Genomic DNA, 15,984 nt, shown 5'->3' with positions numbered 1-15,984 from the left:
CTGGAAGCGTCTCTGTAGCAGCCCCAGGTTACAGTCTGGACGGCACACTAATGGGCATGGCTTAGCATTCATGCACAGAACACACTAGCTTGTCTGGGACTGCCAGGGACCCTGGCCGGGGGCCGAGGCTGGGTTGGTGCCAGCAGCGTGTGGATGCACTGAGGGAAGGCAGGCAGTGCTTTAATGCCCTACATCTTTCCCATGGGTCTAAATCTCCCGTTTCTAGCCCTGTTGCTTCCCAGGCACGGGAGTGAGGAGCCAGGTAGCTCTGCGAGCTCTTCACGGCGCTCGGAACGGTAACAGACGGTGAAGCCAAGCACTATCCCACGTAGTCTGGGCGAGCTGGGAGCCTGTGGAAGCGTGTTCGGGTCTGGCAGCATCCTGACACACCCAGGTTCTGAGTCAGCGACTGTGATGGGCTTGCTCCCAAATAGTGACCGTGTTCTTCATCTGTAACCAGCCTTGTTCCCAGCACAGAGCCCTGCCCATGTGAAGGACGAATCGCTACAATAACTCGCTGTTTGGCCCTGGGATGGCTGTGCCACGCAGCCGCGGGGCCTGCGATTCAGCAGCCTTCTGCTTGCGTCTCTGAGGTGGCCGGGCTGTCCAGCAGACGCTGCAGGGCCCAGCGTGCTTGGGGATGTCACGCTGAGACCTGTAATATCTGTGGGCCCTGCTTCCTCCCTGAAGAGGAGGGTTGCAGACATCAGTTCTCTGGGTCCTGACAAGTTGGCCTGGTGTGACCCCTCTGCGTACCCAGCAGGCCTTGCGATTGGAGTGCAGCACTCGAGCAGGGGTTCCTGGCCCGCCTGCCGAGCACAGACTCCTGTGAGCTACGATGCAGACACAAAGCAGGGTTAGGGACAGTCTTGGAACCCCGCAGTGCAGCCCTAGCCTGGAGCTGGAGCAGAGCTAGAGAAAGCAGAGGAGAAAACTCTGCACAAACTAGCTCACCCTGGTTCGATTTCAAGCCTTGTTGTGTGCAACAGTCATATGCTCAATTGGTATCTGTGGTTAGGGCAGGGGGGTGGGGGTCCCCGACTGATCCTCCAGCCGCTGGGAAGGGTGAGGGGGGACCTGGGCCCGGGTCTCTGCAGGGAGTGCTGGGTAGCAGCTCCTACGGGGACACTGGCGCTGCTGCCTGGGGGAGGCAAGGGGCCAGTTTCCATGTTTAACAAGCAATCAAGGGCAGGAATGTGCTGACATGGCATTCTCTCTGGAGCTGAGGATTAAGCCTGGCTCCCTGCAGCCAGCTCCTCCCCCCTCCCCAGTTCCGCCAAGCCCCCCTTAGCAGCCAGGGCCAGGCCCTAGATCCGGGCCTGGAAGGTTTGGATACTGCATTAACCCTTCCTGTGCCTGGCCGGGTCAGTCTGGCAGGAATTCATGAGTCTTTCCTCCCCTTGGCTGGGACGGGGGCGCGTGGCTCTAAGGAGTGAAGTAGGGGAGGGTTTTATCCTTCCCCCGGAACATCCCCCTCCCTCCTGCCATTGCAGAATTTTGCTAGTTTAAAACTTCCCACCAGTGAGCCCTGGCTAGCGGGAGAGACACAAACCTGGGGTCTGACCCAGGCCCAGCCTGGGCTGTGCTCAGTGGGCGACGTGGTGGGTCTGGTTCCTCTGAGTGTCGTGCCCAGTTCGGTTCTGTTGCGGGGTGCGCCACCGCTTCCTAAACGCCTGAGCCTCAGGAAATTCTATCCCTGCTTGCAAAAGAATTGTAGCATTGCCCTCGGCCAGCAGCTCTGGCTCCACATGGCCCCTCTCTCCTCCCCCCGCCCCAGTCAGCCTGCCCGGAGTGGAAAGTAACTTAGCCCTCCCCTGAGTACCAGCCCCGCAATGTGCGAATTCCCCCCAGGGGCCCTCCCTGCCATCCTTCCCCCAGCCCTCCATCAGGTCTCCAGCGGGGCACCTCCTAGGCCCCTGGCTTGCTGCTAGCACAAGGACAGCCAGGATCAGGGCCTGGTTGTGCCAGGCCCTGGACAGGCAGGATGAGAAGGTCCCTCTCTCCAGGGCACTGGGTGGGCTGCGGCACCTTGGCTTGCGGAGTCCCTGCTGAAGGAGCCAGCTGCCGACCTGCCCCTGGGTGCTGGAGCGTCGGGTCGGCCCCCCACTGGCTGCGGACCCACCAAGCCGCTGCCGTGGGTTAGAAGCAAGCCGTGCAGTCAGAATTAGTCCTGCGGCCTCGGCGGAGCCTCTGGCTGTCGGGTGCTACGTGGGCGCTAACTGCCCCCTCTCCCCTGCTCTCTCCATCAGGTTGGCTCCTCCCGGACCTGGCGGAGCAGTTCATCCCCCCTGAAGTCGCGCCCCCGCTTCTGCTCAGGCTGGTGGAAGCCATTGAGAAGAAAGGTGAGGGGGAGGGGATTGGGGTCCTGAGCCCCCGTGTGAGCAAATGGGCAGCATCCATTATTAACCCCTTCTCTGCCAGGCTCCCTCCAGGCACAGCGACTCCGCTTAGCCGCTGGAAAGCTGTGCTGGGAACGCCCGGCAGGCGTCAGGGAGCCGGACAGTCTGGCAGGCTCGTTACCAGGACGGGTCTGCGCCCTGGTGCCACCACAGCGTGAACTCGCCATGGGACTGTGGCCATGTGCCTAGCTATACGCAGCATGTCCAGGCACTGACCCTTGGCCCAACTTGGCAACCGCTGGCCCAGGAATCCTATGCTAGTCCAGGGCTGGCGTGTGGCTAGTTTGGAGGCCAGAACTTAGGCTGGGTTTCCTAGTGGTCAGGGACCTAAGTGATTAGGCCCTCACCTCGGGAAAACGGCAAACGCTCTGTCTCTAGAGTCTGTTAAAACAGCGTGATCGGAGGCTGGTTAGCCCTGGTGCAGCTGACGTGACTCTGAAGCCCTGATCTGCTGGGACATGGCTGGTGGGCAGGGAATGGAGCTCGCGTTGGGTTAATAACTGCTGTGGCTGCAGCTCAGAGATTATCAGCACTGCTGAAGTGGCTGCCTCTATTCACAGAGCTAACATAAACCGTCCTGCACTTCCCACAGGCTTAGACAGTGAGATGTTATACAGGACGTCTGGCTCGGAGTTGAGACAAGCACTGAAGACCGGTAAGAACCAGTTCTGTATGGAGGGGAGGCGAGCTGGGTCAGATGGATGAGATTAGTGGATGTGACAGCGCCAGCAGTAATGAAATCCAGGCCAAGCTTGTCTTCTGTCCTCAGCAAGTTGTAACTCCCAGCAGCCGGCTGCATGGGAGAGGACAGGCCCATCTTGCTGTGTTGGTGTAATTGCACACAAGTGTCGCTTTCACGGCGGTTGCATTTTCCTGCAGCTTGGCAGGAGGAGGAGGAGCCTTGTGCAAGGGAACATGGTGGACACGAGTTCTGCTCATTGGTCACAGGGCCTGGAACTGATGTCGCAAGCCAGTGCCTCCTGGCTCTTCTGCTACACACTGAGCGTGGTGGGTCCTGTCCCCTCCCCAGCCAACTCTGTGTTGATGGCCATGCTCCCACGCTGCCCTGGCAAAGGTCTAAATGCTGCTTCCTCATCTCCAGGCTGTCCCAGGGATCAGCTCAGCCGTGTCACTCGGGTTCCCGGCTCATGACGCCGTTTGCTCACTTCCTGCACATGCAGCTGCAATGGCAGCTGATCTCGCTGTGCCAGCTGCCCTCTTGGCTGGGCCCTCGGGGTCCAGGTTCAGGGAGATGGTTCCCTGCTCTCCCCCCGACTGGGGTGCAGCCTCCTGGGGGTCGCTGCTGCTGCTGTGTTTCCCCAGGGCTGCCTGATCCTCCTTGTGTAGAGGTCTAAAAACGCAAAGGCCCTAAACCAGCTGGAGCAGGGAGTCTCTGGCCTGCCTGACGCCCGCTCCCTGCCAAGCAAAGCCAGGCTCTGGGGCTCTCTGCTGGGAGTGAGTAGAGGAGCGAGCGTTTGTGCTCATGCCAGTGGAGTTGCACTGGGCCGCATGGAATTTGCGGGGCTCCTATCCGGGCTGGGGCGGCGCCGCTGCCGTCTGTGTCGCAGAGCGAGGCCTGGATGCCGGGGAGCCGCTGGGGATGGGAAGCGGAGAGTGTGTCTGTCCTTGGCAGCTCTGCCCTGCGCCAGGCCCTGAAACAGACCCCTCCCATATGCCACCTCCTTGTTGTGCCCCAACAGCAGCCGCTGCTGTGGATTCTGGGGCCTCTCGTGCCCCCACGTTCCGCGCTGGGGAAACTCTGGGCACATCCTCTAAAGCTGAGCTGGCCAGGGAGCCGCCGGGGGCTGCCGTTGTGAGGGTCTGTTTGCTCTGTGCAGATTGGGTGCTGGGCGACGTGGAGCCGCTCGACGTGCATTCCCTGGGCGAGGCGCTGCGGGGCTTCCTGCAGGACCTGCCTGCTCCCGTGGTCCCGGCGTTGGTGCATGGCGAGATCCTGCGCATCCTGCAGGGTAAGGGCTGGGCTGCGGGGGGAGGGGAAGCTAACGGGCAGGAAGTGGGGGAGGGCACTGATGGGCTCCAGGGCATTAACCCCGGTGCACCAGAGGCAGGTGGGTTACAGTGCTGGAGCGTGAGGTAGGCCTGGCCCCTGCCCTTCCAGCGTGTGTCTTGCTTCTCTCCAGAGATCCCGCAGCCAGAGAGCTGCAGGAGGCAGCTGCTGCTGGCGCTGGAGTCTCCTGCGGTCCCTCTCCAGAACCTGCTCACCTTGCAGTTCCTGCTCCACCACCTGGAAAAGGTGTCCCAGCAGGCCGAGAGCAACGGACTCCACCCTCGGGCCCTGGGCGAGATCTTCGGCCCTCTGCTGCTCCGGCTACCTGGCACCAGGTACGTGGACTGGGGGCTTGCGTCTCACCAGTGGGCAGATGGGCGAGAGCAAGACATGGCTGGTGGTGCTCTGCCCAGGAGCCGGCCTGCCAGCTGCCACGGGCCGGGTGTCTGAGCTAGGGGTGTGCAGGAGCCCGGAGTGCAGCTGAGGGCCCTGTATTCGACCCCCTGCATGGTGACGCTTTGCAGGCAGTGACCCCTGACCTAACCCCATCACACCCAGACCGCGCTGCCTCCTGCACCAGCATCAAGGGTAGACGAATGGGGTCAGCCCCTCGCTTGTGGTCTGTAAAGAGACCCTGACTTATCAGCAGCTCATCTCCAGCAGGGCTGTGAGCAATGGGCGCAAAACCCAAACCGTAACAGCCGGTACCTCCCCATGGCCTCTGGCAGCTCCACCCCGCAGCTGGGTTCCTGTTCACCCCCAGAGTGGAGACCTGGGGCCACAGGCTGCGGGCAGAGATGGGACTAGAAAGTGGGGAAGACCCTGCGTCTGTCTATCAAGGAGCTTGCACTTTGCTAGCTGTAGGCCAGGCTTGGTGAGCTGGGAGCAGTAGAATGAAGTTCCCTCCCCTCTCCACCCCGGGGTTACAGGCTGTCTGGATAATGCAGCATGCTCCGCTGCTCCTCTGAGAGCGCACCCCAGAGCCAGTGGGGAGGGGGGGGCTGGGGCAATGAACCCCCGCCCCCTCTGGCTCAGGTTACAGCCCAGCACCTGCCGCCATGCCTCCTTCCCGGGTCTGTTGGCATCTCTCCCAGGTGCTGATTTCTGGTCCCTGTCTCCCTGCAGTGCAGAGCTGAGCCCCGATTTCTCAGGGCTCTTCCTGGAGACGCTTCTGCAGGCGAAGGACTCGGAGCCGGAACAAGTGCCGCCAGGTACTGAGCCCCACAAGCTGCAATGCCCTGGGTCCTTCCAGGCTGCTGGTCACTTCCTGGGTGGCTTAGGGAGGAGGTGGCCATTCAGCCTCCCACCAGGGCTGTGTGTTTGGCTCGTTCCCGTCAGCCCCGTCACGGAACGGGCACCGCGCGGGGACTCACTGAACTGGCCCGAGTTGGTCTGGGCGCAGAGACGGTCTCTCCGGCGCGCTGAGAGACGCTTGGGGGGGCACTCGGGAGTGGGTGCTGCTGGAGGACGCCGCTTCGGGGCTCTCGAGGTGGCACCTTCGGCATGCCCAGCACCAATGCGGTTTGGCGCCCGTTTGGAGCTGTGCCAGGGCAGCCCGAAAGCAGGGCGTGGGGTGCGGTTCTGGGGCTGGTGGCGAGCAGATCCTGGCCGGAGCGGGGCCCCAGTGCTCACCCAGCTTTCTTGCAGCTCTGCCTCCGAAGCCCTCAAAGCCGAAGCCCGGTGGAGCCAGCCTGGCCAATGGGAGCAGCGCGCCCCTGCAGGAGGCGGAGTGGTACTGGGGCGACATTTCCAGGTACCAGGCTCTTCACACCGCGTTCCCCTGGGCAGCGGGCCAGCGAGAGCGCCCCCCACCGCCCCTGGGTAGCTGTTAGACCCCCGGGAGCTGCGAACTGCGGGGGGGGGGGGGGGAGCTGTTTGGGGATGTGTGGGGCAGGGCTGGGGTCGGGCAGGGTGAGATTGACTAATCCCTACGCTCCAGCCCCCCACGGGAGAGGTGGGTTCTGTGGGTCGTACCCTGGCGGCTGTGACCACTCGTGCCCTGTCCGCTCCCCAGGGAGGAGGTAAACGAGAAGCTGCGCGACACGCCGGACGGCACCTTCCTGGTCCGCGACGCCTCCAGTAAGATCCAGGGGGAGTACACGCTCACGCTGAGGTACGTGCGCCCTGAGGCTGGGCTGCGGCAGCAGGGCCGCTAGCCGTACCCCTAGGTAGAGCCGGGCGGCTGGCCAGGCTCTGCCCGCTGTACACTCTCTGTCTGGTGCTTCACTGCCCCAGGACTAGGACCCTGAGCCCCATGTGTCCCCAAGCTCGTGCTGCTCTGAGTCCCAGTGTGGAGGCAGGGCTGCAGCCCCGATAGCCTGCCAGCTTCCAGACCAGACAGGCTCACCCGCTCCCCGGGTGTCTGTGAGGGGCTGGGGGGAATGATGCAGTGTGTGCATGTGGGGGGGCGGAGGTTCGTCCTTGTCCCGTGCGAAGCCTCCATCACTCCCTGGTGCCGGACTGAGGGGACACCCGTCGGCTAGGCTAGTGCTGGGTGCTCCGAGCCCTGCCATGGCCCCCGGGGGTGTCACAAGGGGGTCTCTGCCTGGCGCTGAGCGCGATCCCTGCCCCACTTCCGCTCCGCAGGAAAGGGGGCAACAACAAGCTGATCAAGATCTTCCACCGGGAGGGGAAGTACGGCTTCTCGGAGCCCCTGACCTTCGGCTCCGTGGTGGAGCTCATCAACCATTACCGGCATGAGTCGCTGGCCCAGTACAACGCCAAGCTGGACAGCAAGCTGCTCTACCCCATCTCCAAGTACCAGCAGGTCAGGCTGGGCGGGGGGATGTTCTGAACCCCGTGGCCGTTCCCCACGCTGAGCGCCGTCTGTGTGAGCACAGGGGCCAGCCAGGCCTATGGCAAGGGGACGTGCCCAGGGCCCGGGAACAGGCCAATGCTGGATTCCAGGTCCCTGACTGAGCTGGCAGCAGACCCTCCTGCCTCCCTGGCGCGTGTGAGGCCCGGCTGCCCAGAGGATACTCTTTGGCCAGGGAGCCAGCCAGGGGAAAGGGGAGCCACGTTTGCATGGCGTCCTGGGACGCGCTCCTCCCGGCCCAGCTGCATCCCCTGAGCCGCGGGGGGCTCGGCCCCAGCCTGACGCTGACGTCCAAGGGGCTGTGGCCAGGGTGGAGGAGCTGGGGCTGCCCAAACCATCCCCTGGGCAAGAGCATGGCCTGGATAGTGGGACACCGGTCAGCAGGGGCCACGTCACAGGTAAGGCAGGGGGCTGGGCCAGGCTGCTGAGGGGCACAAGCAGGGATATGTGGGCAGGCCCTATGCCCTGGGGCTGCCTATTGGGGCCTCTGGGTGCCTCCCACTGCAAGGTAATTCTGTCCTGTCCACAGAAGAGGCGGGGCTTGGCGCAGGCGGGCACAGGGCCCCACATTGCCCTGCGGTATCTCATCATTCCTGGTGCCCCGGGAGCTCCCCCGATCCTGGCCCTGACCCACCTCCTTCCCTCTACCTATGGCCCTCTCACTCCTGGGCAGCGCTGGCATGGTGGGCCTGCTCCATGTCCTGCAGCGAGAGTGCAGCAGTGCCCAGCTCTGACTCGTCCTGGGGCCTTCTGTGTGGCAGGACCAGCTGGTGAAGGAGGACAGCGTGGAGGCTGTGGGGGAGCAGCTGAAGGTCTATCACCAGCAATACCAGGACAAGAGCCGGGAGTACGACTTGCTGTACGAGGAGTATACGCGCACCTCGCAGGTACCCCGGGGCCACGCGCCCGCCCCCTCACTGGTACCCCGGTGCCACACATGTCCCCTCCTCCACTGCCGTTCTGTCCAACACTCCAGCCAGCACAGGGGTGTTACCCTGCACGGCTCCTCGTTGCCAGTGTGGCCTGAGCTCTGGCCAGCTTGCCCTGCTCTGTAGGTGATATGGGCCCTGGAGAGCCCTGGGAGAGCCGCGCTGGGGTGCAGATACCCAGCTTGCTGGTGAAGGGGGAGGAATCAGCAAAGTGAGGGGCTGTAGGACCTCCGAGGAAGGTTCAGGCTGGGAGGGCTGGGCTGGGGATCAGACCATTGCTGGACAGCCCAGGGGTGGAGTGGGGTTGGGGTGTTGCTGGGAAGGCAGGGGACTGGGCTGGGCCCCGATCCTCGGTTCACTCGACGTGCCCGCTCTCCCCAGGAGCTGCAGATGAAAAGGACGGCGATCGAGGCCTTCAACGAAACCATCAAGATCTTTGAGGAGCAGTGCCAGACGCAGGAGAGGTGCAGCAAGGAGTACATCGAGCGCTTCCGGCGGGAGGGCAATGAGAAGGAGGTGCAGCGGTGAGGGCGTAGCCTGGCGCTGCCAGGGGCACAGGCCTCAGGGCAATCTCCGCCCCAGCCTCGGGGCCGGGCGGGGCCTGAACGGAGCAGGGCTAGTTCCTTTGCAAGGCAAACTGCTTGCGTGACTTTCCTGTCACCCAGCAGCCCTACCATGCTGCAGCTGACCCCAGTCCTTCTCCCCTCCGCCAGCCGGCTCCAGCTGCCCGGCAGCCCTTCCCCTTTGGCTCCAGCATCGGGCCCAGGTTCCCCTCCCCAGCCCGTAACTCCTGTGCCCTCCCCCCCCAGGATCCTGATGAACTCCGAGAAGCTGAAGTCGCGCGTCACTGAGATCCACGACAGCAAGATGAAGCTGGAGCAGGACCTGAAGAAACAGGCCTCGGAGAACCGGGAGATCGACAAGCGCATGAACAGCCTCAAGCCGGACCTCATGCAGCTGCGCAAGCTCCGGGACCAGTACCTGGTGTAGGTGCCGCTGCCGGCCCCTTCTCCCTGCCCCGGCTCTGGCCTGGGAGTGACGGAAGAAGCAGCCCCTGGGCCCTGCCATCGCCTCCGTAGCCCCAGTCGTGATCTGTCCTTGCTGCTCGCTGGCTCCCGGCTGGGCCTCCAGCCGTGTTGGGGGCTGTGGCCCCGGTGCACCCGCCCTGTGGCTCAAGGGGCATGGCCCTGCAGCATCCCCGGCCTGGGCCCCGATCCTGCCTGCTTGGCTCATTCCGTGGGGGATGCTGCCCCCTGCTGGATCAATTTGTGAAGGAGGCCGGGATGAAAAGCTGCTCCTCTCCCAGCCCTGCAAATCGCTCAGTTCTCGTCTTCCTCCCCCAGGTGGCTGACGCAGAAAGGGGCCCGGCAGAAGAAAATCAACGAATGGCTGGGCATCAAGAACGAGACCGAGGAGTAAGTGTCCCAGCGCTGCGGGCTGCTCGGAGTCCTTCCGGCCTGGCCTAGGTTTGAGTGGAGTCGCCCGAGCATTGCTTCCCCCGCGAGGCCTCCCTCTGCTATTGCAGTGCAGAGCCCTGCACACACGGCCACCCCCGGCGCCGTGTTACAGAAGGGGGAACTGAGAAGCAGAGCGGGGCAGGGACGCGTAGCCAGACAATGGCTGGGAGCAGGAGCTCACCGTCCCCAGCCCTGTGCTCGCCGCAGGCTGGCTGTCGAGCTCCTTCTCACTGGGAATCGAGACGTGATGCAGCTGCCCATGTTTCAGGGGCTTGTGTCGGCACTGAAGGTGCCTCCGTGGCAGGGTCTGAGGGCTGCAGGCTCAAAGCTGATACCAGGCCCTGAGGCTGTCAGCCTCCCTCAGGTTACCGTGAGAGCCCCCTGCATGCGTCGGGTGCCCGGTGGAGCAGGGGGCTGGGGACTGAGCCATGGGGAAGGTTCAAAGGCCCAGAGGGGTATTTGGGAAGGTGCTGGCGCTGGGGAGGCACCACTCTAGGCTGGGGGCTCCTGCATAGCGACGTAGCTGTGTGTGTGTGTGTGTGAGTGGGGGGGGAGCGGAGCTGGCCTAGCTTCCCCCAGCAGTGGGCGCACACCCTGTGGGGGAAGGGTCTGCTCAGCCCCGGGCTTGCCTTGCAGCCAGTACTCCATGATGGACGACGAGGAGGAGCTGCCGCACCATGAGGAGCGCACCTGGTACGTGGGGAAAATCAACCGTGTGCAGGCGGAGGAGATGCTGTGTGGCAAGCGCGACGGCACGTTCCTGATCCGCGAGAGCAGTCAGAAGGGCTGCTACGCCTGCTCTGTGGTGTGAGTTCCTTCCCCCTCTTGCAGGGCCACCGCGGTTCTCCCTCCCGCTGCCAGCCCCAGCCCTGGGGGAGTGGAGGGGGGCTGCCCCTGCGAGGCGGGGAGTGGGGGCCGCTCTCGTCTTGCCTGGCTTGCGGGAGGGGTCCCTGGTGGCTCATGTCCCCATCTCCTGGTGGCAGCCCCAGTGACTTGTGCGGTTCTGCTTCCCCGGCAGGGTGGACGGCGACACCAAGCACTGTGTGATCTACAAGACGGTGACCGGTTACGGCTTTGCCGAGCCCTACAACCTGTACGCATCCCTGAAGGACCTGGTTCTGCATTACAAACACATGTCCCTGGTGCAGCACAACGACTCCCTGAATGTCACGCTGGCTTACCCGGTCCTCTCCCAGCCACCTGCCAGATGAGCCACTGACGCAGAGCACAATGGCTGCTTCCACCTCCTCCCCAGGCTCTGGCTCTGTCCCTTTTCTGCCCCCCAGAGCCTGGGGGATGTCGTGACCTGTCCCTGGTGTCCCGCTCGCTCAGCAGTAGAAACCCAGCTGGACGCTGGCCGATGGGGAGGCAATGCTGGGCCGTCGGCTTGGGGTGTAAAAGCTGTTTGTGACTTCAGCCTTTCCGAGAAGGAGTCCAGTCGCAGGCTAATTGCTATGGGGGGGCTTCATCTCTCCCTTCGCAGTTCCCCGGGGGTGTTTTTGCTCCCCTTCCCCCCGCTGTGTATCTCTGTACAGCTCGGTTCCTAGTTCCTGTGTGTGCCGTGGGGTCGCCAGCCCAGCGGCCACGTCTCACGTTATAACTGAGGTGCTACCCCTGCTCCGGTGGGACCAGCCCTGCTGGGAAGGGGCGGGCAGCGCTCTCTCCTGAACCACAAGTGGTCGTTGCTAAAACCGTTCTCTCCTTTCCCTTCCCTTCAGTAATCCTGGAGTGAGCGCCGGCCTTTGGTCTGAGGGGTGCCAGCCTCTCCCAGAGAGAGAGCTAGAAAGGGGGGAACTTGATCATTGAAGGGGTTGGTGAGGGCACGGCACACTGGCTCCTTGGCAGAGATGCCAGATGTTCCATGTAACCCCTGGGTGTGGCTTGCAGGGGAGGCTCCGTTAGATTAGTTCGTTACTAACCCACCTGCCTCGTCTTGGTTGTGCCAGCTAAGCTGTGAAATCCATGTTGGTACCAGTGCTTCCCTGGGCTGCGTCTGGGGGATGCACAGCTGTGCTTGTCCATTGCTTCTGGGGAGTCTCCTCCGTGTCACTGGTCAGAGCTCACTGTAGCCATGTAAATACGGTTATTTTATAATCAGCTGCTTGCTAGTGCCCGTTCGTATGCAGAACCCTTGTTACAACATGCACCCCTCGGGCAGCGACAGACCAAGCGCATCCCTGGGCCAGGGAGAACGGGGAGCCAGAGGTGGCTGGAATGTCAGACACGCTGCGAGCCCTATGCAGACGGAGGCCCTCTCTGCAAGGGAAGGGTGGGACTAGGCCACGCCCCTCCAGCCCTGGGGCCTCGGCATGGAGCAACGTATATGCGTGAGGTAGAACGATGTATGCGGAGCCAACTGTTTCTGAAGCACTTCTACTCCTGAGTACTGTACGGAGCCGGTACAGAGCTGAGCCCTGGGGAAGGAGCTGGGGATTTCTGTAATATTTCCAGTCGTGTCTGTTTTAGTACAAGGGAGCAGGAGAATTGCTGTGTGTTTCCTGATGGTGCCTGAGCCAGGCAGCAGTGCAGGGCATGGGTCTGACCATGTGGGGCAGGGGAGGGGGCCAGTGTTACCTACCGGGTGAGATGGGGGGGTTCTCTTCGACAGAGCAAAATGGTTTGGGAAGCTTTCTGGGCGGGATGTGGTACCTCTCCCTCCGTGTCGGGCATCAGTGGGCACCAGCACCTGGCAGCGCCTGCCCCTCTGCCCCAGCATGGCTGGCAGCGCCAGGGGGGTGGAGGGGTGATGCTCAGGATCCCACAGCTCTCTCCACTCAGCACTGTGCCTGCCCAGCTCTGGGGAGGTGCCACTCGCCCCCTTGATCCGTCCCCAAAGGCCCCATGTTCCGTCCCAGCAGGAGGTGGACGCTTGGTCTGTCTCGGTAGCAGCAGGGTGGGAGATCTCAGCTGACAGTGTCGGGAGCACGGGTGTGATCTGCTGGGGCGGGGTGTGCATACCGTGTGTGGGCGACACTGGGGCGTGGCACAGGCTTGGATGCTCTTCGTTGTCACGACCACGTGACTCCCCCCGCCCTTCCCATGCCTGCACCATCGGCTCTGCTGTTCATGCCCTGCTGCTCTGGCCTGGTTTCCTCTCTCGGTAAACGCTGGGGCTGTCTCCAGTGTGGGTGGAGCCAAGTGCGGCAGCCTCGGGCGCTCGTGGCGCTGGGAATTGCGGGAGCTGACGTGGCCTTACGTGTGGCGGTGTGAGCATGGGTCTCTGTTCTCACCTGGGTGCACGTGCTCTATGGCATTGGTGCCTGCACTGGCTGGAATGGACTCGGGGCTCAGCGAGCGAGTGCTGGCATCTCCTCGCCAGGCAGAGTTCGGCTGTCTGAGCACCCTGGACTCTGCGCCGGTGGACTCACGGCTGGGCCCAGCCACGTGCTGCCAAAGTGAGCCGTGTGTGTGGGGCAAGAAGGGGATTAGCTTCAGGCTAAGGCTCCTTCGACACCCACCCACCCCCCGGCACGGGGATGCTGAGGTTTGGATTTGGGCAATGAAGGGCAGAGCCAGTGAGTTTAGCCCAACGTGGCAGCTGTCAGTAGGTGGGAGGCGCAGGGAGGTTTTCTCCCTCGGGAGAGGCCTGGGAGATGGTGACTCAGTTGGTCAGGAAGTTCACCCCCAGCGTTTGGCTGGCTGGAGTCCATGTCCCTGCGCCGGGAGACTGCAAAGCACACGAGACCCCCTGAGAAGCTGGGCAACTCTACCTGCTCCCCCAAAAGCTGACTTGCTCTTTGAGAAATGAAGCCATAAAAATTGACCCCTCTATTGTACATATTAATATTAATACTTAGCCACTTACTTCCTCGCTGCTTGTGCCCTGCCTTCCCCACACCGCAATGTGGCGACTTGGCTCAGTGCCTGTCTGTGCACTGTCTGAAGCCTGTGCCGCCAGATGGTGGGATTTTTGGGGTAGGGTACAGTACCTGGGCTGTGGGTAGAGGCACACGGGCTGGCAGGTGTTACATACACTACATCCATTTCACAGCTGGGGATGGTGCGTTCCGGCTCCTTGCTCCTCAGCGGTGCTGTGCAGGTCTCGTCCCGTGTTTGGAAGCACCTTGTTAACTCCACCAGCATTGGGTGTTGGGATCCTGCTGCGATTCGGAAAACCTCTCCCCTCTGCTTCTAGCCTCACCCTCGTCTCGCTGGTGGGCTTACCCACCTCTCCCTGCATGGACGATTCTAGCTCCTTGGGAGAGTCTCGCCCTCTTCCCACTTTGCCTGGTCTCTCGTTGCCTGACCCAAGTCTGCTTCTCCTCAGGGGAATTTGAAATTCCCCCTTTGCTCCCTGGGAGCTGAGATGGCTCCATGTGAATGCTCTGAGTGGTGGTTACACATGGCTTTACTTCTGTGCGTCTGATAGCACTGCCCTTTCTGAGTTGTTAGAACACTACTGAGGATGGAAACGTGGTCTGTGGCTGCATCCTGTACCTGTTGCAGAGGGAAGGCTCTGCTCTCCTCCAATCCAGTATGCAATGAAGAGAAAAACCCACCGACCCACCCCCCCTTCCCTCCCCTGGTTACTTTCTCTGATGGTGACTGACTTGGCTCTTAGAAACTTGGCTTTTTCTCCTCCTCCGGTGGAAGAACAGGCCCCTTGAATCTTTTTTTTTTTTTTTTTAAACTGACGCGGCTCCTTTGGAATAAGCCGGTTGTGATTTGGTCTTTGCTTTAGCTGTTGCTGTTTACGTCTGGATTAATCCGTGAGAACACTATTTTTGGATTCCCTTGGTTGTGCTCTTCTGCCTTCAACGTCGGTCAAGGTGTGAACCAGAACCTCTTGTGCTACTAGGCCCATCTTCTGCGTGTCCTCGTCCCACCTGGCAAATGTCAAATGTCAAGCTGCAAGCCAGGGAGTCGGCTAGTTCTGCTTTTAGTTCTCCAGGCTGCCCAACATGAAATAGCCCCCAGCCAGCCTTCCCCTTTGGTCTTGGCTGCCATGTGGGGGTGGAAGAAATTGACCATATCTCCTTGAAATGGGGCTTTGATTTGAGACCAAGTGCCGGGTTCCTGGCCAGGCCCTTTGCTGGTTCCCTTGTTTCTCTCCACTCCTCCATCCATTGGGCCTCTGCTATGGGCCTGGTGACTGCGCTGCCAGCGTTACTGGTTAGGGAGGAAAGTGTACATCTTCCCCTGGCATCAGGGCAGAGGAGATTTGGGCGTGGGGAGCGGGCAGTGTCACAAGGGGAGGGGGGAAGCTGAGCCACTCCTGCTGCTTCCTGGCTCCATCCATTATATTTTGTGCAGCACTCGGAAGCTCGGGGGCAGGAGCACACAGGCCAAATTCCCAGAGTCACAGCCTGGGTGGGAGGGACAGCAAAGGAAGCCCTGGTCTAGAACCCCCTTGGCCCCAGGACCATGGGGCTTTGTGCAGGATGCTGAAATTCTGCTGGTTCTGCGGGAAGCTCTGGGCTGCGTTAGTCAAGAGATGGATTGTTTTAAGCCTGCAGGCTAATTTCATTGAAGGAAAGAGCGTGTTTGGGTTGTGAGCACACCAGAGCCTAATTCCTTGCACGGGTCCCTGCCTGCTGAGGGGGGCTGGCTGACACGCCGGGATTTGCACTCTGTCTGAGAGGAAGTTGGCTGGTGAGCACTCCTGAGGTTTTAGCTCTTACGAGATATGCAATAATAAATACTCTAATCGCCATTTCTTCTGTCTGCTAGCAGAAGCCGTTCTCTGTGCACGTTTACTAACGTATGCCCAGGATTTGTTACTGTCAGATCATTTTTGTACGGTACTTTAAACAAAGGAAGAAATAAACTGAAAGAACGAAGCTGCTGGATGAGGGGGGTTAATTCTTTTTAAACGTTCTTGTCATTTCAAGAGTTTTTTTCTGTGACTCCTGCCTTTTCCCCAGAGCGAGGGTTAAATTATCCCCCTGGGGAGCTCTGGTTACCTGTGCTGCAGAGAACAGCAGGTAAAACTGGCCCAGTGTGGGAGTTCCCCACCACTCGCTCTCTGGCGGGCAGCACCCACCGCCTCTGCAGGGCTCCAGGTGCTTCTGGCAGGGAGACGCTTGCCCAGTTGTTTAGAAGGTGTCAGTTGCGGGGAAAAGACCCTCCCCTCAGAGTCCAGCCGTGCAGCTCCAGGCCTGCCCAAGGAGGCTGCAGTGCTTGGGGTTAGGTGGATCCAGGCCCCCGTGGCAGTGGAAAGCTCTTGTGCCCAGCCAGCTTGTGATGGGGTGGATGTCCCATAGCACCCAAGGGATTCAGGAGCACAAGTCCCACTGAAAGTCACTGAGTCTCATGCACATTAGGGCCTGGGTCTCTAACTGGGGGCTGCTGGGGCCCCAGGCTCTCCCTAGTGTGCAGGTGGAGATGTGGCCCCCAGGGAGACAAGCTTGTGACAATTCGACCCCCCCGACAGGGC

At 61.6% G+C, this 15,984-nt stretch overlaps 1 protein-coding gene across 2 annotated transcripts in view; it reads left to right on the top strand.

Annotated features, from left to right (window-relative positions):
- Nucleotides 1-15,388, top strand: part of PIK3R2 (phosphoinositide-3-kinase regulatory subunit 2) — a 37,076-nt gene extending 21,688 nt beyond the window's left edge. Inside the window, exons 3-16 of one of the 2 annotated variants that reach the window (XM_054013487.1) lie at nt 2,250-2,342; nt 2,992-3,054; nt 4,238-4,369; nt 4,541-4,742; nt 5,533-5,618; nt 6,055-6,160; nt 6,422-6,520; nt 6,994-7,174; nt 7,984-8,109; nt 8,533-8,615; nt 8,961-9,137; nt 9,495-9,566; nt 10,245-10,415; nt 10,627-15,388. In XM_054013487.1, the coding sequence (XP_053869462.1) occupies nt 2,250-2,342; nt 2,992-3,054; nt 4,238-4,369; nt 4,541-4,742; nt 5,533-5,618; nt 6,055-6,160; nt 6,422-6,520; nt 6,994-7,174; nt 7,984-8,109; nt 8,533-8,615; nt 8,961-9,137; nt 9,495-9,566; nt 10,245-10,415; nt 10,627-10,819 (1,784 nt within the window). In that variant the 3' untranslated portion in view covers nt 10,820-15,388. Of the gene's footprint in view, nt 1-2,249; nt 2,343-2,991; nt 3,055-4,237; nt 4,370-4,540; nt 4,743-5,532; nt 5,619-6,054; nt 6,161-6,421; nt 6,521-6,993; nt 7,175-7,983; nt 8,110-8,532; nt 8,676-8,960; nt 9,138-9,494; nt 9,567-10,244; nt 10,416-10,626 lie in introns of both variants that reach the window. The other variant, XM_054013486.1, reaches the window with a different exon arrangement.
- The last annotated feature ends 596 nt before the right edge of the window (nt 15,389-15,984 follow it).

Source organism: Malaclemys terrapin, chromosome 24 (assembly GCF_027887155.1).
Source record: "Malaclemys terrapin pileata isolate rMalTer1 chromosome 24, rMalTer1.hap1, whole genome shotgun sequence".
Classification (NCBI taxonomy): domain Eukaryota; kingdom Metazoa; phylum Chordata; order Testudines; family Emydidae; genus Malaclemys; species Malaclemys terrapin.
This window is presented reverse-complemented; position numbering and strand designations above follow the sequence as displayed.